Source organism: Carassius carassius, chromosome 36, assembly GCF_963082965.1.
Source record: "Carassius carassius chromosome 36, fCarCar2.1, whole genome shotgun sequence".
In the NCBI taxonomy this organism is placed as follows: Eukaryota; Metazoa; Chordata; class Actinopteri; order Cypriniformes; family Cyprinidae; genus Carassius; species Carassius carassius.
Window position 1 is genome coordinate 2,653,873 of NC_081790.1, and position 26,207 is coordinate 2,680,079.

Sequence of the window (26,207 nt, forward strand, 5' to 3'; positions counted from 1 at the left end):
AAAGAGAAAAAGGGAGAGCAGAACATTCTTCAGACATTCACTGCTTGTTTCTGCAGAAGACACTGAGTCTCATACAATTTTGTAACAACTCCGATGATGACCGTTTTCTTTTTTATTTCTCACTTTAGTCTGAGCCAGTCAAGTGTGTGTATCCCTGCCAGATGTTTGACGTGGTGTTTTATCTTCATGAATACATCCTGCGGTTGTGATTTCTTAAGTTTCGGTTGTTTTTGTCATTTCTTGTAATAAATGTGATGGCTGGCGACTCTCAGTGTCCGGCTCTGGCAGGCTGTCTGTGTGGGGGCGTGGTTAAGCTTTAGAAGCCCTCATTACCACGCCGGCGAGGAAAAGCAGCCAATTACACTAATCTCCCGCCACATCTGTGTCCAATCAGAGACAGCCAATCAGCATACAGTGGTTTTGGCTCCAGAGCCTCAGTAGGGTTAGAAAGAGAAACCCTGAGGACCATGTGTGCTCAAGAATGTTCCATTATGCTGTGAAATGGAAGGGTGTCAGAGTTTAGAGTCTTATTACCCATCATGCACCAGTACTTGTTTCCCAGATCCTGTCGATAAACCTTGGCATTTTAACCTCCTGTAATATCCAAGAGAGACTGAAAAGTTTTATCTGTAGTTTGTGGCGTGTTTGAATCAAATGTTCAAACAAACACAGATACATTCACATCTTCATGATGTACTTTTACGTGAAACAGTACTATTATAAATCTTTTAATAGTTTTATATTATTAATACATGGAACAAAATTATAAACGCAACACTTGTTTTTGCCCCCATTTTTCATGAGCTGAACTCAAAGATCTAACAGTTTTTCTCTCAGTTATTGTTGACAAATAATCATGCTGTCTAATTAGATCTTGATATGCCACACCTTTGAGGTGGATGGATTATCTCTACCAAAGGAGAAGTGCTCACTAACACAGATTTAGACAGATTTGTCAACAATATTTGAGAGAAATAGACCTTTTTTTGTACAGAGAAAAAATCTTAGATCTTTGAGTTCAGCTTATGAAAAATGGGGGCAAAAACAAAGGTGTTGCGTTTATCATTTTGTTCAGTGTATATGCATTTTAATATATATTAATATATTAATATATACTTTTTAAAATTATATTAACATTTGTATAATATCTAACATTAAAATGTAATTATATTAATATAATAATTGAATATTATTCATTAATATTAAAATCATACAGACAATTTTTTTAAGCATGTGTGTGTTTTTAAATATTACATCCTGGTTGTATTTGTTTTCCAAAATTAAATTGTTGTTGTATACGTTTTTTTTTAATGCATTTTTTTATTTAATTATATAAATAAATAAGCAAGTGTGCAATCATTATCAAAACACAGTTACTTTTTTACAAATACAAAAAAGATGCATGCATACTTTCAGAAACAAAATCTGTGTGTAATATTTTGCCAATTATTTTAAAACTTTTTTAATGATGTGTTTGTTTAAATTATACATCTTTTAATAATTTTGTATTTACTTATACAAATTATATTAATGTTATTTGTATAATGTTTCATTAATATATGTAATATGTAATAATTATGTAATATGTAATTACATTTAGATATTAATCATTAAGAATAAATAAATGCACAAAATATGTATGAAGAATATATTATTAATTAATATAAAAATCATACACATATGTAAATGCATGTGTGTACTGTATATTTAAAAGAATATTATATCCCAGTTGTATTTGTTGTATAAAATACATTTTTAGTTGTTGTTGTACAACATTTGTATTTAAATTATTTTTTATTTATTTATATAAAACATTTATAGAAATCACCATTGAAAAAAAATTTGAATTAAAACAAAACATTACACTAATGAGAGTTGGTGCATGTGCATAATTATCATGAAAATAAAATAATAAACATCTTGAAATAATACACTAATACACAAATGTTTTATAAATTGCATAATTTCTGCAAAATGTAATTTATTTATTTTTTTACTTTTATGAGGTTCACGCTTGTATACAAAATGTCCAGACTTTTTGTTTTGGCGTTTCTCATGATATTTTCTCTTTCTTTCTGCAGGTTTTTCCTCCTCTGCCTAATGAAGCTGAGATCGCACACACGAAAAAACTGTTTCGTCGCCGCAGGAATGACCGCCGGTGAGTCTCAGTGTTACCGTTACTCTCCTCCAGTTGTTTAGCGCAAACATTGCGCACAGAACGCTGACGTTAGACTCGTAAAGCAGAGAAAACAGCAGCCCACACTTTCCACAGGTGTCAGACTTTTGATGCGGTGTGTAAAACGTAATAGGCTACTCTGTCTCTGCATGTTCTTTACTCAGGATCTTCTCTTTTAATCTATATTAAAGCACTTCCACTCTTTTTCTTTTACGTTTTGACTTTGACCTCATCGGAGAAGTTCTGTTGTAATTTGCAGTTGCTAAGAAACGGCAAAAAATCTAATATTTTGGTCTAAACTTGTGCGAAAGAAAAGGATTGAGAAAGAAAGCAACAGCTTTGTGTTATTCAGGGTTTTGTTGATGTGAAGAAAGGCTCTGATGTCCTTGTGTGTGACTTCACTGGACCCTTCTCATGTGTGCTTTGTGATGCCGCTGGATTCGAGGACGTTTAAGCTGAGGTTTTGGCTTTCTGTGACAGGACGTGTGGAACAGAATAGATTGTTTATATGTGAATAAAGGCTCCCAGATTCCCAAAATGCACTGCTGCTTGTCCTTCAGTGGCCTTTACTGGTGCTTTTGATGCCTGCGAGTCAGGGTTTGTGTAGTTAATTAAAACCATGAAAGGATTTTGATACTTGAAACTAAAATAAAATATCTAAAAAGAACATGATTTGTTTCTTTTCAAAATTACTGAAGCTGTAACTAAATTTTTTTTAATAAACATTATAAAAATTTTAATTAAAATGAATAACTATTAATATCGAAACTATAATGAAAAAATATATTACAAATAAAATAAAAATTCATAAATATTAATATCTAAACAGCCACTAAATATATAAACCAAAAAATTAGTGTGACGTAAATTACAGAAAATATTTAAAAATATATTAATATTTTATTTCTGCTATAAATCTTTCATGTAGTTGATGTACTAAAATAACAAAAAGTATATTTAAGCATATTTAAAAAGTAAAAAAATAAATAATTACAAACAATAAAATTACTAAATCTTTATCTTACTCTAATAATTAAATTAATAATTACAAAAATAATATTTGAATAAATGACTATTAATATATATAAACAAACATTATTGTTTCTTGGAAAATCCAATACACACTCACCTAAAAGATTATTAGGAACACCTGTTCAATTTCTCATTAATGCAATTATCTGATCAACCAATCACATGGCAGTTGCTTCAATGCATTTAGGGGTGTGGTCCTGGTCAAGACAATCTCCTGAACTCCAAACTGAATGTCAGAATGGGAAAGAAAGGTGATTTAAGCAATTTTGAGCATGGCATGGTTGTTGGTGCCAGACGGGCCGGTCTGAGTATTTCACAATCTGCTCAGTTACTGGGATTTTCCATGCTTTTTGACTGAAATAACCACTGGTTACAACCAAGGTATGCAGCAAAGCATTTGTGAAGCCACAACACGCACAACCTTGAGGCGGATGGGCTACAACAACAGAAGACCCCACCGGGTACCACTCATCTCCACTACAAATAGAAAAAAGAGGCTACAATTTGCATGAGCTCACCAAAATTGGACAGTTGAAGACTGGAAAAATGTTGTCTGGTCTGATGAGTCTCGATTTCTGTTGAGACATTCAGATGGTGGAGTCAGAATTTGGCGTAAACAGAATGAGAACATGGATCCATCATGCCTTGTTACCACTGTGCAGGCTGGTGGTGGTGGTGTAATGGTGTGGGGGATGTTTTCTTGGCACACTTTAGGCCCCTTAGTGCCAATCGGGCATCGTTTAAATGCCATGGCCAACCTGAGCATTGTTTCTGACCATGTCCATCCCTTTATGACCACCATGTACCCATCCTCTGATGGCTACTTCCAGCAGGATAAAGCACCATGTCACAAAGCTCGAATCATTTCAGATTGGTTTCTTGAACATGACAATGAGTTCACTGTACTAAAATGGCCCCCACAGTCACCAGATCTCAACCCAATAGAGCATCTTTGGGATGTGGTGGAACAGGAGCTTTGTGCCCTGGATGTGCATCCCACAAATCTCCATCAACTGCAAGATGCTATCCTATCAATATGGGCCAACATTTCTAAAGAATGCTTTCAGCTCCTTGTTGAATCAATGCCACGTAGAATTAAGGCAGTTCTGAAGGCGAAAGGGGGTCAAACACAGTATTAGTATGCTGTTCCTAATAGTGTATATGAATATTAAAATGAATAAATATTAATATACAAATCTGGTGAAAGTAATCTAAATATAGTAGCATATCAATTATACTATTTAGATTTTTGTTTTTCAAAAAAAATCGAGTTATTTACTGTAAGATAAAGTTAAAGAGTAAATTTTTTACGATGATTATTGATCTTAAATTTGAATATATTTGTTGTACCCCATTGATAAGTAGCTTAGCAACCACTCTAAACACCCTAGCAACCATATAGCAATGCAATAATACCTCTCAGAATGTCTTAGCAATTGCATTGCAACACACACAGCATCCCAGCATTGTGTTTGTGAGTTTTGCTCTAGCAAACAGCACAAATAGCATACTGTGTCATTTTTAACATCTTACTTGGCTTTCAGACCACAGAATATGAGAATATGTCCGCTTTGACGGCAAAAGTTGGATGTAAGAGAAAAAACAATCTAGGGAATAATTTCTGTGTGTGTGTGTGTGTGCATCACTACATACTATTCTCTTCCCACATCTCTCTCTCTCTCCCACTCCTCTAACAGAAGGCTTCTCAGCCTGTTATTGCTGCTGTTGGCCACCCACAATGCTTTGCTCCTGCCAGAGAAGACTCTGCGGTCGTGTTATTTGTTGGCATCGCTTCTTGCCTTTTCTTTCGTTCTCACTCACTCTCAGTCTCTCTCTGTAGATTAGTTTGCACAATCTAAATCTAAACATCTTCGCAGTCACTTATGAACTGCTCGCTGACAGGAAAGCAGCAGCTGTTTGACTTTACTGATCAGATTCTGAAGATCACGTGACACTGAAGTCTGGAGTAATATATTACATAGGAAACAGTTATTTTATATTGTAATAATATTTCACATTTTTACAGTTTTCACAGTAATTTTGATTTAAATAAATGCAGCCTTTGTGAACAGAAGACACTTCTTTCAAAACCGTTATATATTATAAATCATACCAACCACAAACTTTTGAATGGTCTTTTGTTTTGTTTTGTTTTCTTTTCTTTTCTTTTGTTTTCTTTTGTTTTGTTTTGTTTTCTTTCTTTTAATTTATATGGTTTGAGGCAGAGGAATATGCTTCTCAGGTCTGTGTAGGCTTTTTTGACATGCTTCAGTAGTTCAGAGCCTTTAAAGAAGCTCAATATCAGGTGAATTCGCAGCTGATGACTCAAATCTACATTCTGATGGACTGAAATAAACCCACACCGTTCATCCTCTGGATGAGGAGTGATCAGGAGTTTTTCTTTGAGGATCTTTGGCATAGCACATGCTGCTCACAGAAAGTGTTTCATCATTGTTTCATATTTTGAAGAAACTTTCATCACCGAAACCATCATGTCTTTTCCTACTTTTTGCAACATATCTTTGGTTTTCACAGCTTTATGAAGATGGAGATGCCTATTTTTGCCCTTAAACTCTGTAGCTCCATTTTATTTAATTTTTATTAGTTTTCTTCAATTGTTCTTTTATTTTGTCCCTAGTAGGTTTCATAATAGTCCCAATCATTTACTCCTGCATTTTCTCACCTTTCCTCTCCACAACCATCCTGTCGTTTCTTATTTACTGCAATGTTTCATTGGTTTTTGCAGCGTAATGTATTTTGTAGTCACCCTTAAATCCTGTAGCTCCTGTAATTTTGTTTTGTTTTTATTTTGCAGCATTTATTTTGTTTTGTAGCTTTATGTAGATACCCTTAACAATGTATTATATATATATATATATATATATATATATATATATATATATATATATATATATATATTTAGCTCCAATATATTTCAGTAGATCTTTTTTAATAAATTAGCTCTCAGTAGGTTTTGTAATTGTCCCAATCATTCACTCCTGCATTTTTGTGTTAGTTGATACTGTTCCGTCTCCTCCTTTTCTTTTGTTCTTCCTGCTTTATTTAGTTCTCTCGTATCTTCTTGTTTTCCATCCCTGCTTGTTTCCACCCTCGCATCCACATTGTTCACGTGTCGTCTCCCTGTGGTACCCGTAGTCGATTCGATCCGCCCCAGGACACTGACTGTGCTGCTTTCAGCCGAGGGGAAGAGGCAAGTGTCCAGGTCAGTGTCTCAAACGGGTCCAGTTCCTGAATCCTGTCCGCTTACTCTTGTTCTTCCACTTACAAGCTTTGCTCAGGAAAACCGGACTTCTGAACTACTTATGGGATCCAAACCGCTCTTGGGATTCAAACTAACCACCTTCTGACTGGATCTGTGACCTTGAGGTCCTGTTTGCTTTATTCTACTTGCAGAACATAAATCCTCTGTACAGTACTTTCTCATCCTCTTCTGCTCCTCGTCAGTTGAGTCATCATTAATCTGCAAACTATCTCCGTACAGTAAGTCCAGTACGGAAATCTAAATCCAAAGGCATTAAGGTGGCGGGTCTGAGGGATATTAATGAAGGTCATTAACAGCGTTCAGCTGCAGTGGTTGGAGAAGTTCTGGTGGAGTGAAAGGTGTGCCAAACATTTTGTGTCAAACAATTATGGATATTTTGATGGCCAAGTTGATATATATATTAAACTTTTCATTCAATACTGATTATTAAAAAGGCCAAATATCGGTCTATTTATAAGGTCTTGGTGATATATCGGTTTACCACTACTACATATTACCTAAAAAATACAGAAATGGAGGTTGATGTTTCTTCAATCTTAAATGTTAGACATTTATCAGGGAAATGGAATGTATCGTTTAATGCCGATATTTTAAAACATGCCAAATATCGGGTGATTTAGCGGTGTTTATGATATATATGTCGGCAACTACTGGATATTGCCAATAGATGTTGATGCTTCTAGAATATTCTTTAGATGAACATGCAGGAGAACTATTGTGCTGTATGAATGAGAATTTGAGGTACTATGGACTTTAATTAGTGTACTGTAAATGCCTTATTTAATTTGACAAAACTCAGAAATACAGTCTGTTCAGTATGTCATCATTTTCAAAGCCCAAGTTATTCCTCCTCTTGAGCATTTTAGAAGGATGTGTTTTCCTATTTAAATAGACTACTGTCTTTTGTAAATTAAATCTTTTAGTTTGAATGAGCGATATATAACTTTATTCTGAGAATTTGTAGCTGTGTCAAAATAAAGGTCAAACAGAAAAACATCTTCCAGTGTCGATAATTAAAAATTGGTTTTATTTTTAGAGTTTGTTGGTGTCAATATAAAAGTCCCAATGCTGTCAAATAAAGGTTTGACACTTAACCGTTCAATGCAGAAATAAAAAAAAATGCCAAATATCAGCTGATATTCAGTCTTGGCAACGTATTGTTCAACAACTTCTAGACATTACTTAAAAATACAGAAATGGGGGTAATTGCTTCTAGAATATTCTATAGATGATCTGTTTTACATACATGGTGAAGAACTAGTGTTCTGTGATGGAGAAAATGGGCTTTTTTTGTATTCTATTCATTATGCCGTCATTCTCACATGACGAGTTTTTAAAGTGTGTTATTTGTCTCCTTGAACATTTTAGAAGGATGTAGTTTGAATTTATGATCAGAAATATGAGATATCGTATGCATTGTTCTTCTGTTCCTCAGTCTTATTTTTATTTGTGTTAATTTAAGTATGGTGTATTGTGAGCGAGATCTTTAAGTTGACCATGATGCAGGCGTGAAGTGTGAAGATTCCCGTCGATGACAGACCTGTCAGTCAGGGTTTATCTTGTGTAAAGCAAACACTTGATGTTAATGTTATGTAAGAGGTTTTCTCAGAGCTTTTTGTTGTATTGTGGTGTGTGTGAAGGAGGGAAGGAAAGGGTTGGGTGTGGACAACATTCAGTCTGGCTCTCGAGCGGCTTATAAGTGTATGTCGGTGAGAGAGGAACACACACACACACACAACACAGTGCACAGCATGCATTTAAATTATTGAATGAGAATAAGCACTAAGATAAGTACACATTTGAAACATAATGCATTCTGATGTTAGATGTATTAGGTTAACATCTAACACTATTTGTTCATTTTCCAACTTTTGTTTCATCTTTTTCAAAGTCAAAGGTTAATTTCTACATCCAGTTGAGATATTGATGGACTCTGTTAGCAGATGGCTCATTTTAAATTAATAGAAGTGCTTTGATTTTCTCAAAAACACATTCAAGGACATCATCATAATCTGCTCTGTATGTATATACAGTATATTCATGTTATAACATTGTTTATAATATAAATATTTTTTTTAATTATAAAATAAAAAATGTAAATTAAAATTACATTTATTTTTTGTAGATACATTTTTAAAGAAAGTGCTTTTATTCAGCAAGGATGCATTAAATTGATAAAAGGTAACATTTACAATGTATAACGTTACAAAATATTTATATTTCAAAATAATGCTGTTCTTTTGAACTTTTTATTCGTCTGATAATCCTGAAAAATCAAATGCATCATGGTTTCCACAGAAATATGAAGGAGATTAACTGTTTTCCACACGGATAATGATCAGAAATGTTTCTTGAGCAGCAAATCAGCATATTAGAATGATTTCTGAGGGATCATGTAATGATGCTGAAAATTCAGATTTGATCACAGGAATAAACTACTTTTAAAATATATTCAAATAAAACAAGTTATTTTCAATTGTAATAATATTTCAAAATCTTTGCAGTGTCTTTAATCAAATAAATGCAGCTTTGATAAGCAGACAAGAGTTTTTCAAAAGCATTTCAGACTTTTCAGTGATAGTCCACAGTATATATGTTGTTTCCGTATTTCTGGCACTGCTGGAATAGATACGTGAAGCATCTGTGTAAAACATGTTCCAGCAGAGCGACATCAAGGGTTAACCTGCGTAAAGCCTGAAGAATGTGACGGTCAGCACCTCAACGTCTTATTTTCGATCTGTCATTCAGCACACTCAGTGTGTGTCTCCCCTAAAATTAACCCCTAGTAAAACCAGAACACCAGAGTCAAACATGACCTTAACCTGGACGCCTCGCTCTAAAGCTGTCAGTCAAACGTGAAGCCCGTCTTCTGAGCGAGGAGATTCCTGTCTGCCTGAGGGTTTAAAAGAGCACAGAATACCACAGAGGTTACGTTTGTTCACGGTCACTAGTGAAGATGTTCGTCTTTGAAGTGTCTGCTGATGTTATAGATTATGTGCGCTACAGGACTCTCCATGCTTGTTTATTCTCTGTTGAAGATATAAAATATGACCTTGTTCCTCTATAACAGTGTTATTTTAGAATTATTTATATACTATATTATAGTTTTTGAATGAAAGGTATAGTCATTTTTTTGTCTTTTTTTATCAGTTGGATTATATAGTTTATTATAATTTATAGTTATTATTTTTAGTTTGTTAGTATTTTATGTATATCATTTTTTTTGCTTTTATTACCTATTTATAGTTTTAGTCATTTTATTACTTAAATTAAAATTTGAAATGTTGCCTTGACAACTAGCTGAAATGATTAGTTTTTATATTGAATATTTAATTTAATAAAATATTAATTATTTTTTATATTTTTATTTTATAAAAAATATTTTTATATTATTTTATTTTACTTTATTTATTATGATTATTAGCTATTATTTATTAAGTATTTATTATTAGCTTAGTTTTAGTCATTTTAATACTTCAATTTAAACTTAATGAAAATTTGAAATGTTGCCTCGTATTTTTTTTTTATATTTTACTTCACTTAGTTTTTATTTCAAATAACATTTTGCATGGTATTAGTTAACTATACATTTTCTACAATGCTGAAACTGAAAGAAGCAGCATAACATGCAAAAGTTTCATAATGTTCATACTGTTTCATATTGACATATTATTTTGTTTAGTCATAGTGAAATCTCATTGGTCCAAAATCCTGTACATTAAACATCACACATGTTGATTGGTTGGGATTTCGCTTTCTGTGATGCTTTTGAAACTAGTTTGCACCTAATTTAGATGAAGTGCTTCTCAATTTGTTTGTGAAATGTTTAATTCTAGAATCCAAATTTAGTATTTTCTTGAAAAGAGTAAACAGTCAGACTATTGCAGTCAATGGTGAACAGCATTTTTTCGCATTATGTGCACAAACACACTCACACGTGACGCGGCGTGCTCTGAATGCACACGTCAGTATGCATACACATGTAATGTACACACAGTAAAGCCTATAATCCAGTGTCGGTCATTAGGATGACTGGACTCTGCTGGTGAAGATAGATTGTCCCATCAGCCTACTGCAAACATGGAGATCTGGGAGTTAACATATTGACTCACATCTGCTGTAAATCATTACACACACATTAACACACTGTGTGTGACTGCGGTTATTATTAGTGGTGTTTAAATTAATCCTCACTATTACTATTGTTCATATTTAGGGTTAAGGCCCATTCACACCACAAACTACAGCTATGAAGATAACTAGATATTAATGTCCACACAGCACACAGATGTTGGTTATTATAAGCCTCTTTAATTGTTCAAGCTCTTTAAAGCCTGATGGATTCTGATTGGCTGTTAGTTTATCATGTCGATCATCAGTAAAAATCATTCCTGTGGCATCATTCCTCTTTGTTGTTATCATTATAGTTGTGGTGTGGACATATCCATTCTCAAAGAATTAAAATGATTTTAAACTTTTTTATTATTTTTTTATAACTGAATGAATGAATTCATTGTTTTATTTATTTATTTTTTGTATTTATTCATTTATTTGCTTAATTTTATTTATTTTGATTTAACCAACCAAAACGCTCTCATTGCATGTGAGTTGTGCTGCAGTGTCTATCAGAATTTCTTCATTTATTGTTTGGATGTATTTATTGATTTATTTGTGTTTATGTATTTGCTTAAATTTATTTTTTCTTTAGTCTTGACCACCCAGCAGGACACTCTTAAAATTGAATCTGTGTAATTTTCGCTGTGGTGTTGACCAGAATTATTGTTAATTAATTATGATGAATAATTGTTATATGAATAATTTTAATTATTAATGTATTTATTAATATATTATTATATAAAATACAATATAATATATACAAATATATTTATATATTTGTTTTTTCATTTTTTTGTTTTTGTTTACGTTGACCACAACATCTACCAGTATTTATTTATTTAATGCATACATTCATTTATTTGTTTTGTATATTTATTTGTGAATTTTTTTTTTTTTGTGCTTTATTTTTATTTTTCTGTATTTAATTATCTACCGCTTAGCAACATCGTGCGAACTACTCAGAACACTTTAGCAACTGCATAACAATGCATTAACCACTAATTTCGACACATTCTCAAAATACTGGCAACCACCTAACAATACACTAGCAACTACTCTAAACACTCATGCAACTGTCTAGCAACACCCTGGAAACCCCCACAACAAGCTTATTGACATAAAGATAACTGGCTCTTTTTATTGTTGTTCTAGGAGACAACAGCGCATGCCTGGAGGAGGAGGAGGAGGAGGAGGAGGGGCTCCTTTGAAATCCCAGAATCCTCTGCAGCAGCAGCAGGGATTGCAGCAGCAACAGCAGCCCAATCAGATGCAGCAGCCCAACGCAGACCACCAATCAGGTGCTGGCACTAAGTTTGGGGGGCGGGGTTACCAGGGCCAGCAGAACCTGGGCGGGTGGCAGGGTGGCCCGCATCACGGCTACAGCCAGAACCGGCGCTGGCATCAGCATCCCAAACACCAGACGAACAGTTTTAATCAGGGGGCCGACAGGGGTCTAACGCGCAATACCAAAGAGCCAGAGATTGTAAAACACGGGGAGCCAGAGCCCAATGTGGAGAAAGGAGCGAAGAATGAGCCTGCAAAAGAGGAGAGAAAGAAAGGAGACAAGGAGGAGAAGACAGAGAGCGGGAAGATCTGCTTACTGCAGTCGTCTAAAGAGAGACTGAGGAGGAGATTGAAAGAGAAGGTGACTGCTGCTAAATACATTATCAACTTACTATCAGTGTGGTAAAACATGTTAATTACATGCTAATACAAGCCAGACACTTGCTAAATACATACTTTCAACATAGTAATAACATGTTAAAACAAGCAAGAAAGATGTTAAATATTTTAGCTACATTCTACCAATACTATCAACATATTAACATAATGTAAAATGTTAGAAATTTTAGATTTGTTCCAAATATTTTAGGAACATGCTTAAGCAAGCTAGAAACATGCTAGCAACATACTATATCAATGTAGTATGAAGTGCTAGCAACATGCTTGAACAAGCTAGAAACATGTTAAATATGTCATACTATTAGTGTGGTAAAACATGTTAGAAAAATATCACTGTGGTAAAAAATGTTGGCAACAAGTAAACTAAGATAGATAACATGTTAAATACATGAGCAGTGTACTACCAATATGCTAAAACATACTAGCAACATGTTAAATATACTAGGAACACACTGTCAATGTGGTAAAACGTCCTAAAATAAACTAGAAATGTGCTAAATATTCTAACAACATGCTATCAATGTGGTAAAACACTTTGGCAACATGTAAACGGAGCTTGAAACATGTTAAATACATTAACGACATACTACCAATGTGTTAAAACATGCTAGCAACATGCAGCACACTGTCAGTGTGGTAAAACATGCTAAAACAAGTTAGAAATGTGCTAAACATCAGTGGTAAAACTTTAGCAACATGCTACACAAGCTAGAGACGTTAAATATACAATGCTTACAATGTTAAAAGAAGCTAGAAACATGGTAAATATGTTAGACACATATTATCACTGCGGGAAAACATGCAAATAACATGCAAAAACAAGCAATATGATTTGAAATCTTTTTTAACATCATAAATGTCTTTGTCACTATTGATCAATGTGAACACTTCATTGCTGAATAAAAGTATTAATTTCTTACAAAAATCATTCTGATCCCTAGCTTTGAAACGTAGTATATGGTGTTCTAAGTCATGTGACCGCTCTGGCTGTTCTCTGATTGGCAGGAGGATGTTCCCGTGGCGATGGCCGGGCCGCAGCGGAACCGAATGGACAGACTGTTAGAGATCCTGAACAGCTTGAGGAACAACAGCAGCGGCGTGGAGAACCAGCTCACCACGTTCATGGAGGAGGCGCAGAACTCAGCCGATTCGGAGGAGACGCTGAACCAGATTGTCCACACTATTTACCGCAAGGCAGTCAGCGACCGAAGTTTTGCGGCAACGGCAGCCAAACTCTGTGACAAGATGGCTCTGTTCATGGTGGAAGGAACCAAATTCCGCTCTCTATTACTCAACATGTTACAGGTAAGAACTGAATGTTTGTAACTTACTTGATCATGTTTTGCAGGTTGTCTCCTATTGGTCAGTGCTGTGTCTCTGAGGACCAATCGGATTGCACGATTCACAAACATTATCCCACCTGCTGCCCAACCACATTCATCTCCGCTCATTAGTTCCTCTTTTGCATCTGCAATTTGTCCTCTTCCTCTTTTTCTGAAGGGCTTGAAGAAGCCGAAGTATCAGGATGTGACTCACGCCTGCAATCCAAGCTGAGTGACCCTCTACAATTTCCTCATTGGACAAAAGGGACTTTTTAGGCTCGAACGCTTTCACCTCATTTTGAAATGAAGAGTTTCTGCAAGCAAACGAATAGATTTTGAAGAAATAGTTCAAAATGTAATTCTGTCATTGTTTGTTCAGCCTCATTTCCTGTGGAATGCAGAAATTGAAGGTTTTTTTTGTTTGTTTGTTTTTTCCCCTGTCTGCTCTTTCCCTTATAATCAAAAACACCCAGAAAGTGACTCGCACAATTAACATTTTGCATGAACAAGAACAGCCGTTTATGAATATGGCCATGACTAACTAAATTATGCCTAGATTTGCTAACATTATTATTTTTTATCTAGTTTTACTCGAGTGTTATTTATATGCTATTATAGTTAGATGATTGAACTCAGGAAAAGCACTTTTACTTTATTTATGCTTAATAATAATAGTAATAATTATTATTATAGTTTTATGCACAATTTAAATTAGCTTTGTGTTTTTTTTAATGGGCTTTGTTATATATATATATATATATATAATATTGTATATATATATAATTGCTGTCTTTATTAATCGCATCCACAATAAGTTTTTGTTCACATAGTATATGTGTGTGTACTGTGTATATGTATGATGTTTATATAAATACACACCCATGCATTTATATTTTTAAGAAAAATGTTACATTTATATATGTAAAATATTTATGTATAATATGAATTATATGAATATAAATATATGCGTGTTAATGTAAATATTTTCCAAATATAAACTGTATTTGTGTGTATTTATATATACATGATAAATATACAAAATACACACAGATATATTATGTCAATATTTTTTTTTTATTTTGGATGTGATTAATCACAATTAATCTGGATTAATCTTGATCTTGATTTTAATATCAGTTTTTCCTTTTATGTTCATTTGTCAATTGTATTAGTTTTTGTCTATATTTAAATATATACTATAAATATTATTATTATTATTATATAATATATAAATATATATAAAATTTTTTTTATTAAATTAGTTCTAGTTAACAGTAACAAAAAAAATATAGAAAAGGTCCTTTTAATTGATTTGTGATGCTTTGAAGCAGCAGGGATATATATCTGTATTTGTTCAGCGTGTTCGTGGTGAAGTATTTTGTCATTGTTTTTGAGAACTGACTGTTATACTTATTTCTCATTGTGATGTGACACCAGCACTCGACCTGCAAACACACATCCTGCTCCACACACTCACAAATACACAACGACCAATACACACTGCATATCAAGCAAACACAATCCTGCTAACGTGTCAGCAACAGGATTATGAAAGGATTGTACTGCAGGCAGCTACCAACTTTTGCTGCTCGAGAAACATTTCTGATTATTACCAATGTTGAAAGAAGTTGTGCTGCCCAATATTTTTTTTCAGGATTGTTTGATGAAATAGAAGCTCAAAAGAACTGCATTTATATGAAATAGAAACCTTTTGCAATATTGCAAATGCCTTTACTGTGACTTTTGATCAATTTAATGCATCCTTCCTAAATAAAAGTATGAATTTAAAAAAAAGTATAATGAATGATATTCTAATTGTTTTAACGGATAAAGTCAAAAGTATAAAAAGTTATTCATGTATCAATATGATGACAAAATAATTCTAAAATTTAATTATAATATTATAATAAAATCGTTTTAATATAAAAATTATTTGTCATAATAATATATTATAATTATGAATGATTATTCTTTTCTTTAACCCTGTGTGGAGGATGAATCATCTGGTTTGTCCTCACATAAAGCGGGGCTCTTCAGCCGTCTGGCGCTGGAGCAGACGCTTTGGTTCTGACGGGGTTATGTAACGCAGATACACAGATGCGGCCGTCTCTGACCTCACTGTAAGAACACGTCTGCTGCCACTCATTTACCAATCTGCCTCGAACACACACGCAGTTTATCAGAGAACTGAGTGTGTGTGTGTGTGTGTGTTTGTTTCACACCTAACACTGCTTTTTGAATGCCTGGTTGACACGGATGCACTCATATGACATGCTATTTGAAGTGAAAACTAAATCTTCCAGAAATGCCTCCAATGTCTCTCTCTCTCTCTCTCTCTCTCTCTCTCTCCAATAATCATATCCAATCATATCTGCTGGATGAGACCCAATACATGTTCATTAATCATTTTAAGCTGCTGATTTCAAAAATACTGGCTGTTTTGCTCAAGTGCGTCACACTTTTTACAAAAATATGATGCAATTTATAGCATTTTTGCTTTCGATGACTATTTGTCTTATGTAGTCCCTTAATCAGCAGAAAATCTGACACAAAATAACGAGTCCTGTCAATTTAACATGCATGGCATCATTTTTTCATTATATTATACCAAATCCTGATTCCACATATTCTATTTATTTGAAGACTGCTTTTGTTATTTTGATAAGTGCATTAAAGATGCCAATTTGTGATTTTTGGTCTGCATCTGTATCGTTTGTAATGTGTCTGCATGCTAGGAATTTGTCTTTTGTATTTATTTATAACATTTTAACCATTTACAGCATAAACAAAGCCCAGTACTTACAACTCACATAAATTGAAAAGAGAAGATAGATTGATGGATGGATAGATAGATGCATACATAAAAATACATATATATCAATATACTAAAGAATAATAATTTCTCTAGTGATATTATGCAACACTTTCACTGATCCAGGTTAACAATATATTTTTCCTGATAGCAAATATTTAGGTCTCAAATAACTCTCCAGCAGATTTGATCAGAAGTTGCCTGATTTAGAATAATAAAAAAGGAATCCAAATGTAGATGCTGGGAAATTGAATATTACATTTACATTTATGCATTTAGCAGACACGGCTTACAGTGCTTATTCAGGATATACATTTTTTACCAATATGTGTGTTCCCTGGGAATTGAACCCACAACCTTTTTCGCTGGAAATGCAATGCTCTACCGCTGTGCCACAGGAACACCTGTATGTCTCTGTGTGTGTGTTGATGTGTGCATCATGACAGTCTCTCTCTCTGTGCGTATGAAGAGGGACTTCACGCGGCGCGAGGAGCTGCAGCAGACAGATGTGGAGTGCTGGCTGGGCTTCATCACGTTTCTGTGTGAAGTGTTCGGCACCATGAGGAGCAGTTCTGGAGAGCCATTCAGAGTGCTGGTCTGCCCCATATACTCCTGTCTGAGAGAGGTACACAAACTACACAACACGTCACCAGCTACACACTCTCGCTCTGATAGATGTGAAATACAAATGACATGTTAACTGAACAACAGCCAGACAGAGATGGAAATCAAGACAGACTTCCTACACATTTACTTCTTCTGCTGTTTTGAAATGGTATATATTTCCTGTATATCATCAGCTCACTGTAGATAGCCCTAGCTGAACACTGGACAGGCGTTGTTTTTGTGTAAATGTGAATGGTTTTCTATTTAAATTAGTGCTGTCAATCGATTACATTTAAGAATAATAATTATTCACACTTTTTCGTCTCAAATTGAATTGTGATTAATCCAACATAGCATCAAAGTATTTAAATATACTTTTATATTGCAATAATTTAACATTCAATCTTTAAATGGATGTAGAAACAACATAAAGACTATATTTTCAATATTTGTATAATTAATATAATATAATTTTTATGACTGAAGTGATGCTAGTGATGTCCCAGGAAATTGAACATTATTTTCTTAATATTTAACCATTAACTATATCTAATGTTGACTGTACTAACATTGCCGTGTAATTAAGAGCTATCGATTTTAACATTTATTAGACTTTATAAAATAACAACTTCTAATTTAAGTAAACTTAACACAATCTTTACATTAACCCATTATAATAAATATCATATTTGCTGTGCCTTTCAGCAAGTAGAAGATATACAGAAATTGAATAAAGTTATCAAACACTAAATTTACATGACATTTACATTTAGTCATTTAGCGGACACCTTTATCTACAGCAACTTACAAACGAGGACGATGGAAGCAATCAAAAACAACAAAAGAGCTATGATATATAAGTGCTATAACAAGTCTCAGTTAAATAATGATGAATCCTTAAAGCTACAAAAGTTATAGATTTTCCTCTTTTCTTTTTCTTTTGTTCTTTGATTAACAGACATCACAGCAGCTGGTTATGAGGTTATTTGGCTGCTATTACTTTAAGAGCTACCACTGCTCAATGTAACGCAGATCTGACACACATGCTTGTAGTTTTATTCTCGCTTTAATCTGACATGATACAGACTACAGTGTGTGCTGCCATATTTGAGGGTTCAGCTGAAGAGTATGTGCTTTAAGTACAGTATAACTGCTATCAGGTTTGTTTTACTGTCATTATTTTTTATATACAAAACATCAAACTCTTCCATTTCAAAAGCTCAGGAAAAATTAGTTTTTTCATAATCGGATGCCTTTAAGACTTGGATGTTTCTAGTCGGGTGAAATGCCCCGATGGCTGTTGAATAGGGCTTCCCTGTCTGTGATGAATCCTGTCAGTTGTTCAGGTGAAGATAGACGCGATCCGTCAAAAGCCAAAGTTTGATTCTTCATCAAAGAGCCGTGATCTGGGTGAGAGTTCAGCGTGTGTTTGTGCCGTATGAATGCTGCTATTCAAGAGCGCAGCCGGATTAACATCACATTCGTCGCTCGTATCGGCACGTCCTGACACGATGGTCTGAGAGTCCTAACAGGCGCTTTGTGTCGGTGTGTGACAGTGATTAGGGTGCTTTTATAGGCCTGTCTCAGCCAGGTGTGAAGTGTGTGCTGTGTGCGGCGGACCGGCAGAGCAGGTTGCTTAATTACAGGTGATCCAGCTGCAGTTTGGAGCTGACAGGTGTATTTGGAGCACTGAGGGTGTGGGAGAAAATAAAAGACAGGATGAATGGAGGGAGGGTGAAAAGAGACGTCTCTTGTTCATTTGGAAGCTGCTGGAGCTGAAGGGTTGGACTCGCCTCTGATCTTCTCAAACCCTTTTGTTGGAGTCTTTTGTGCAGTTTCATCAATTTTACATACAGTTGCATACAGTTAGGACTCATAGTATACATGGAAAACGTAGTCTTTAAAAGGACTTTGTATGCACTGTTTTCTCAGTTGAGGAACTTCACTAAAAAAGTTGTGTTGAAAATGTTCATGCAGAAATTGAGAGTACATTTCACAAGCATTTGAAAAGAAACCGCAAGTAATGCATTGAAATAACACTGCGATTTTAAGTGGGAAACTGAAATAGTGTTTTCTTGTCTTTTTTCACAACTTTGTAAAAATTATTTTTACAGAACAATTACATTCTACACAGTTCACAAAAATTGATTCGAAATTCTTTGAAATTGTATGTACTTTTAATTCTTATCTAGGAAAAATGTAGAATTACCTCTTAAACAATGAACTTGAAAGAATTGTTTAAAATTGTTGAATGTTGTCTTTAAAACAGTCCCATATAATATATATTAACATTTAAAATAATATATTACATTTATATTATATTTTAATAAATATAAATTATAATATGATTCATATTTATTGTATATTTTAATATATTTTTTGATATAAGTTATATTATAATTGTTTTGATTTATATTTATTAAAATATAATAATTTATATACTGCGTGTGTGTGTGTGTGTGTGTATATATATATATATATATATATATATATATATACATACCTACATACATACGTATGTATATGTATATGTATATAGATATGTATATGTATATATATATATATATATGTATATATATATATGTATATGTATGTATATGTATATGTGTATATATATATATATATGTATATGTATATATATGTATATGTGTGTGTGTGTATATATATATATATATATATATATATATATATGTATGTATGTATGTATATATATATATGTATGTATATATATATATATATATATGTATGTGTATATATAAGTTATGTTACATTATAATATATAACATTTTATAATGTTATAACTATACTTTATACACTTTTATTTATGTTATGAGATGTGATTGTGTCCTGAAATCATCAATCAGAGATTATAAAAGGGAACTCGAGATGCAAATACAAAGGGGAAATCTGAAGTTTTTGGTTTGTGTTTTTGATTTAGACCTTTGCACATTAGTTGCACTTCTTGCAGCAATACTGTTTTTTTTCTGTGACATGAGTCAGCATTGCAGATGACTCATTTTTAAAAATAACTATTTTTCAGAGTCAAAGAAAGCAGCATTAAATTTATGCATTTCGCAGACATTTTTATATAGTGACTTACAAGAAAGGAACAAAAGCAGTTAGTCAAAGAGCTAATAATATTCGTAATATACGATCAAATGGCAGGTTTATCACACGACTAGATTAGGAAGCAGAGAAGAGGAGAAATGCAGAAACTGAATGGTTTATTTGCATTCTTGAAGGACTGGTTATTAGACATGAATATAATCATGAAATGCGTCTCTTATTGGTACTGAAGAGTTTGACCATGTAAGATCATGTTCATTTTGTCTGTAGGGAGCTGATCACAGTCTGTCTGATGGTGGATGTTGATTGTGATGTGTGTTGTGTGTGGGGTGGTTTCTGTAACGTGAGCTCTGCTCCTGTTCTTTGGGGACATCATTATGGACTGTAGAACTCTAGACTTAAAGCAGCCGGTTCTCTGGAGACCCCAGACCACCAGGACTAGATCCCTCCAGACACCAATATACACTTTCACTTTCAACGCCGCTGGCCATGGATGCACGTCTGCTGTAGCTCGCCATATATTCAGACAGTATCTCTGTAAATTATATTTTGGATATTTTTTGGCTGGTTTTCGATCATAAAATGCTGGCATATAAGGGTCCTTTAGTCTTTGCAGGTGAAATTTTCTTATAAAGAGAAAAGTTTAAAAAGTTTAAGAACAGATATCTTTAGTTGAGGAAAAATTGAAGATATCTACAATTTTTAAGGCTGGAAATGTCATGAATATAATGAAATCCTACAGTTCAGAAAGCCTCTATTGTGAAATGTTTATATATATGGTTTAAAAGTTTGTGGCTAGTTAAGATTTTTTTTAAAGTATATATATATAGAGTACAGATCAAAAGTTTGGACACACCATCTCATTCAAAGAGTTTTCTTTATTTTCATGACTATGAAAATTGTAGAGTCACACTGAAGGCATCAAGGGCTATTTGACCAAGAAGGAGAGTGATGGGGTGCTGCACCAGATGACCTGGCCTCCACAGTCACCGGACCTGAACCCAATCCAGATGGTTTAGGGGTGAGCTGGACCGCAGACAGAAGGCAAAAGGGCCAACAAGTGCTAAGCATCTCTCGGGGAACTCCTTCAAGACTGTTGGAAGACCATTTCAGGTGACTTCCTCTTGAAGCTCATCAAGAGAATGCCAAGAGTGTGCAAAGCAGTAATCAAAGCAAAAGGTGGCTACTTTGAAGAACCGAGAATATGACATATTTTCAGTTGTTTCACACTTTTTTGTTATGTTTATAATTCCACATGTGTTAATTCATAGTTTTGATGCCTTCAGTGTGAATCTACAATTTTCATAGTCATGAAAATAAAGAAAACTCTTTGAATGAGAAGGTGTGTCCAAACTTTTGGTCTGTACTGTATATATATATATATATATATATATATATATATATACACATACAAGAGGTCTCTTATCATCATGGCTGTATTTATTTGATCCAAAAAAAGTAAAAACTGTAATATTCTAAAGTATTATTACAGGGTAAAAGAGCTGTTTTCTATGTGAATATATTGTAAAATGTCATTTATTACTGTGATGCGCAGCTGTATTTTCAGCATCATTCCTCCAGTCTTCAGTGTCACATGATCTTCAGAAATCTTTCTAATATGCTGATTTACTGCTCAAGAAACATTTCTGATTATCATCAAAGTTGAAAATAGTTTTTCCCCACTCATATTTTTGTCATAAAAGTTCAAAACAATATCATTTATTTTGTTCACTGTAACTTGTAAATAATTTAATGCATCCTTTTTTTGTTACCTTTTTCTTTTTTTTTTACTATTTATACTATATTTTTATTTATTTATTTTACTTATTTTATTTTAAAAAATGTCCTTTATTTTAATTCTTTTTTCTTCTTCTTCTTCATTTTATTTTAGTTTAAACATCCAGTACTTGGAAATGATTGGAAGTCAAATGTGGGAACCCTGTAAGACTCTTTAACATGAACTGCAGACTGTACTGTCATTTTGACACTGATTTGCTCAACAAATACACCATTTTTTGCTTTTGTATAGACAAGATACAAAACAGCAGAGCTTAGCTGTAACAAACAGGCCGGATCTGCCGTCTGTTCAACATCCCACTAATTGACATTTGCTCATGTTTGCTCATGCAAAGATCATTCTGGCATTTTTTCCATGTTTCTCTGAAGAATCACTGCTTGCATGTTATCTTTCATTTTACAGAGAACCAAGACCAAAAGGCATCATATTGTCTTTTGAAAGCAAAGAGTGACGTGGTATGTAGACATACTATAATAGGTTGGAAGATCAGCCAGTCATAACAGAGGTCAGTTACATACAAAGTCTTAAAGGAACAGTAACCACCTGTTCGAAAGAACTCGGAGTAACATTATAGGTAAACATTAGGCAAACAAGTGTAGGTTGTGGCTCTTAAAGTAGCTGATCTGTATAAAGGTCTGCTGTAGTGGTCATCATGAGTGAAGTGAAGTGTATTTTGAGAGTGAGTCTGTTTGAATGAGATTCCTGGTTCTTGTGGTTTTGTGTGAGAGCTGTCAGCTGTTTTCTGAGACAGAGTCCAGAGCCACTCGCGTCAGCTTTGATCAGCCCCTGCAGGCCCCCTGCCTCACAAAGGGCTGCCTGTGTCGCTGCCTGATCGCTTTACACGCCTGCCGCTCTGCTAGTCATCTCAGTAGATCTCTTCAGACACACACACACACTGATCCATAGACAACCCACCTTCAGAGGCGAGAGCTCCAAAAAGAAGCAAAAACACCATGAACTTATTATTAAAGTTGTCCATGTATCATCTGAAGTCACGTGATAGCTGTACAAGTTTGAAAACATGAGTTTAATTCTTTACTAAGTCACGTTTAGTTTAAGGAATAGTAATGGGAAATTTTGCACTAATAGCTAGGGCTGGGCGATCTGGCCAAAAATATTATTGCATTATGTTTTTCCATATGATTTGATATAAATATATATACACAGCATTCACTTTATACCACTAATAGGGAAGGAAATGCATTCCACCTTATGAATGTAATCATTGTTTGTTTGTTTAAAGGAAACTTCTTAGAATATGCTTCCTTTTCATTTAGGGCCCGATTAATTCAGATTGTTCAGATAATTGTATTAATTTTTTTCTGGATCTCAAAATAATATACAAGTTTAAAAAGTGTGTTATGGACTGAATTATTTTTTTTTTCAAATAATGTTATCAAACGAAAATACAGTATAACAATTCATTTACAACAAAACACTGCATTTTTATTTTATGTCAAATAAGGTAATGCACAACGTAACTTGTATCAAATTTAAACAACAATAATAATAATAATAAGAATAATAATAAGAATATTAGTAATAATATATTGCTAGCAATTGAAATAATTATAATACAGATTATTGCATATTAATAATATTTAATAATAATATTATTATTATTAACAACAACAACAAATATAATAATAATAATAATAATAATAATAATAATAATGTTTTAATACATTTTATAAGTATAATAATAATAATAACAATAAAAGAATTTAGTAAAACCAGGACATTTTTAATGTGAAGACCCAGTCAATATCCAGAATCATCTCTAGTTATAATTCATATCTAGTGTGTGTTTTTAGTGCACTGTCGCTCAGTGAGAAAGCAGATGAGAAAGCTGTAGAAATGCTAATTACAAAAGAAGAACTGTCGAAAAGAACTAATTTCTCAAAAAGTCACGGAGTCATTAATGAGTTCTCATGATTTGAACAGAGTTCATGTGTCTCTGGGTCATATCAGCAATTCTGCATTACACAAGCACATTAGCAAAGACCAAAAGAACATTCTTACAAATGTGTCAAATGACATAATCGTGTCTGTTGCGGGAAGAGACAGCCGAACATACGGGAAACCAGGCCGCAGGCTGCAAATATAGTCACGAAGTTGTGAAATGCATAATGCTAGGAACATTAATAGATGCTAAATATGCATTAATAGATGCATGCATTTGTTTGCTTATTGAAGGTGCTTTTCTTTTTAGTTGCATTCATGCATTGATCATCTTTGCACCAAAGTAAACTTTCTGTTGTTCATTTAAAATTGCCTATAACAGACAGAAATAATCCTTGCGTCAGGCTCGGCTGCAGAATAATGAAGTGTATTAGTCCTGTTGAGTGAGTTGCACTTCTGTTTTTGTGGTCCGAGCCAGCGCTTTTTCTGTCTGTCACAGCAGTCGTCTCTGGCTCAGACTGATATCTCTCTTGCTGGCGTCTATCGGCTGGTGGTTTATGAGGAACAGTGAAAGAGGAAGTGAAAGATGATTGGTGCAGTGATGTGTGGTCTGGATATATGTCTGGATTACCAGCAGTGACCTCCTGAAAGCTGAAGTCTGCTCAGATTAATGATGCATGTACTAGTAGCCTCAACTCTACAGAAAAAACATGATTTTTAATGCAGTTTCTGAGATGTAAAACATTGTCTTAGTTTACCGTGATTAATCAACTAATTATTATATTTTATATCACTTATATCTGTTATTTTACTCTGTGGTGCTTCTAATAATAACAGCAACAGTAATGAGGATTAAAATGGACTATTATTTATAATAATAATACATATCTTAATACTTATTATTTATTTGTAGTAGTAGTTATTGTAACAAAAACAACAAATAATAATAAAGGAATATCGTAAAACCAAGATTTCTTTTATAATAATAATAATATATTATTATCATCATCATCATCATCATTAGTAGTAGTAATAGTAGTTATAATAATATAATCTCAAAACTGACCTGCCTGAAAACACTGCTACTACTACTAATAAAAATAATCATCATATATATTAAAACATTTAATGATAATGATAATAATAATACATATATTAATACTAATTATAATTTTTGTTAGTGGTAGTAGTAATAACAAAAGCAACTAATACAAAAATACTACTAATAATACTAATAATAATATATTAATAATAATATAATATATAAAATAATATAATATATATAACATATAATATAATTTATTGTTATTATTAGTTTTAGTATTATTGTTAGTGTTGTTGTTGTTGTTGTTTAAGAATATCATAAAACCAAGGTTTCTATAATAATAATAATAATATTTAGGTTTTGATAATAATAGTGATATACAGTATATTAGTTTCTGTTATTAATCTGTTCACCTGTAATGTCTTAACTTAAATATAGACTCAATGGATGCAGTGGATAAAATATGTCCTAAAAGCATAAATGTGAATGTACTGAAGATGTTGAATGTTTTATGATGTGCTTGACTGTGATTGGTCAGTCGCTGAAGCGAGGTGTTTTCTGTGTTTTAGCTGCTGGAGTCTCCGGAGGTGAAGGAGGACGCGGTGCTCTGCTGTTCGATGGAGGTGAGTTTAACATTCATGATGAACCAGAGACCTGTCTGATTATCTGCTTCAGAGGAAGATGCTTTCACATGAAATGCATGTGGTTTTATCTGTTTGTTTGTTTCTTTTCCTTCCGTTTGGTTGGTTTTCTCAGTTTTTTACAGCTGTGAAAGCACACGTGTTCTTGTGTTCAGATGAGCACAATGCAGAAGTCTTTAGATGTGTTTGCAGTGGCCAGGCTTACCAGCATTCATTCACATCAAAGGCTAGATTAAAATAACATTATCCTTTGAAAAAAAAAAAATATATATATATATATATATATATATATACAGTACAGACCAAAAGTTTGGACACACCTTCTCATTCAAAGAGTTTTCTTTATTTTCATGACTATGAAAAGTGTAGATTCACACTGAAGGCATCAAAACTATGAATTAACACATGTGGAATTATAAACATAACAAAAAAGTGTGAAACTACTGAAAATATGTCATATTCTCGGTTCTTCAAAGTAGCCACCTTTTGCTTTGATTACTGCTTTGCACACTCTTGGCATTCTCTTGATGAGCTTCAAGAGGTAGTCACCTGAAATGGTCTTCCAACAGTCTTGAAGGAGTTCCCCGAGAGATGCTTAGCACTTGTTGGCCCTTTTGCCTTCTGTCTGCGGTCCAGCTCACCCCTAAACCATCTCGATTGGGTTCAGGTCCGGTGACTGTGGAGGCCAGGTCATCTGGCGCAGCACCCCATCACTCTCCTTCTTG

General features: G+C 33.7%; 1 protein-coding gene across 1 annotated transcript in view; it reads left to right on the forward strand.

Moving 5' to 3' along the window:
• The window catches only part of LOC132116907 (CBP80/20-dependent translation initiation factor-like), a 77,390-nt gene that overhangs the window by 44,903 nt on the left and 6,280 nt on the right, over positions 1-26,207 (forward strand). Inside the window, exons 8-12 of the mRNA XM_059525798.1 lie at positions 2,082-2,158; positions 11,760-12,252; positions 13,296-13,595; positions 16,894-17,049; positions 25,411-25,464. Of these exons, the coding sequence (XP_059381781.1) occupies positions 2,082-2,158; positions 11,760-12,252; positions 13,296-13,595; positions 16,894-17,049; positions 25,411-25,464 (1,080 nt within the window). The remainder of the gene's footprint in view (positions 1-2,081; positions 2,159-11,759; positions 12,253-13,295; positions 13,596-16,893; positions 17,050-25,410; positions 25,465-26,207) is intronic.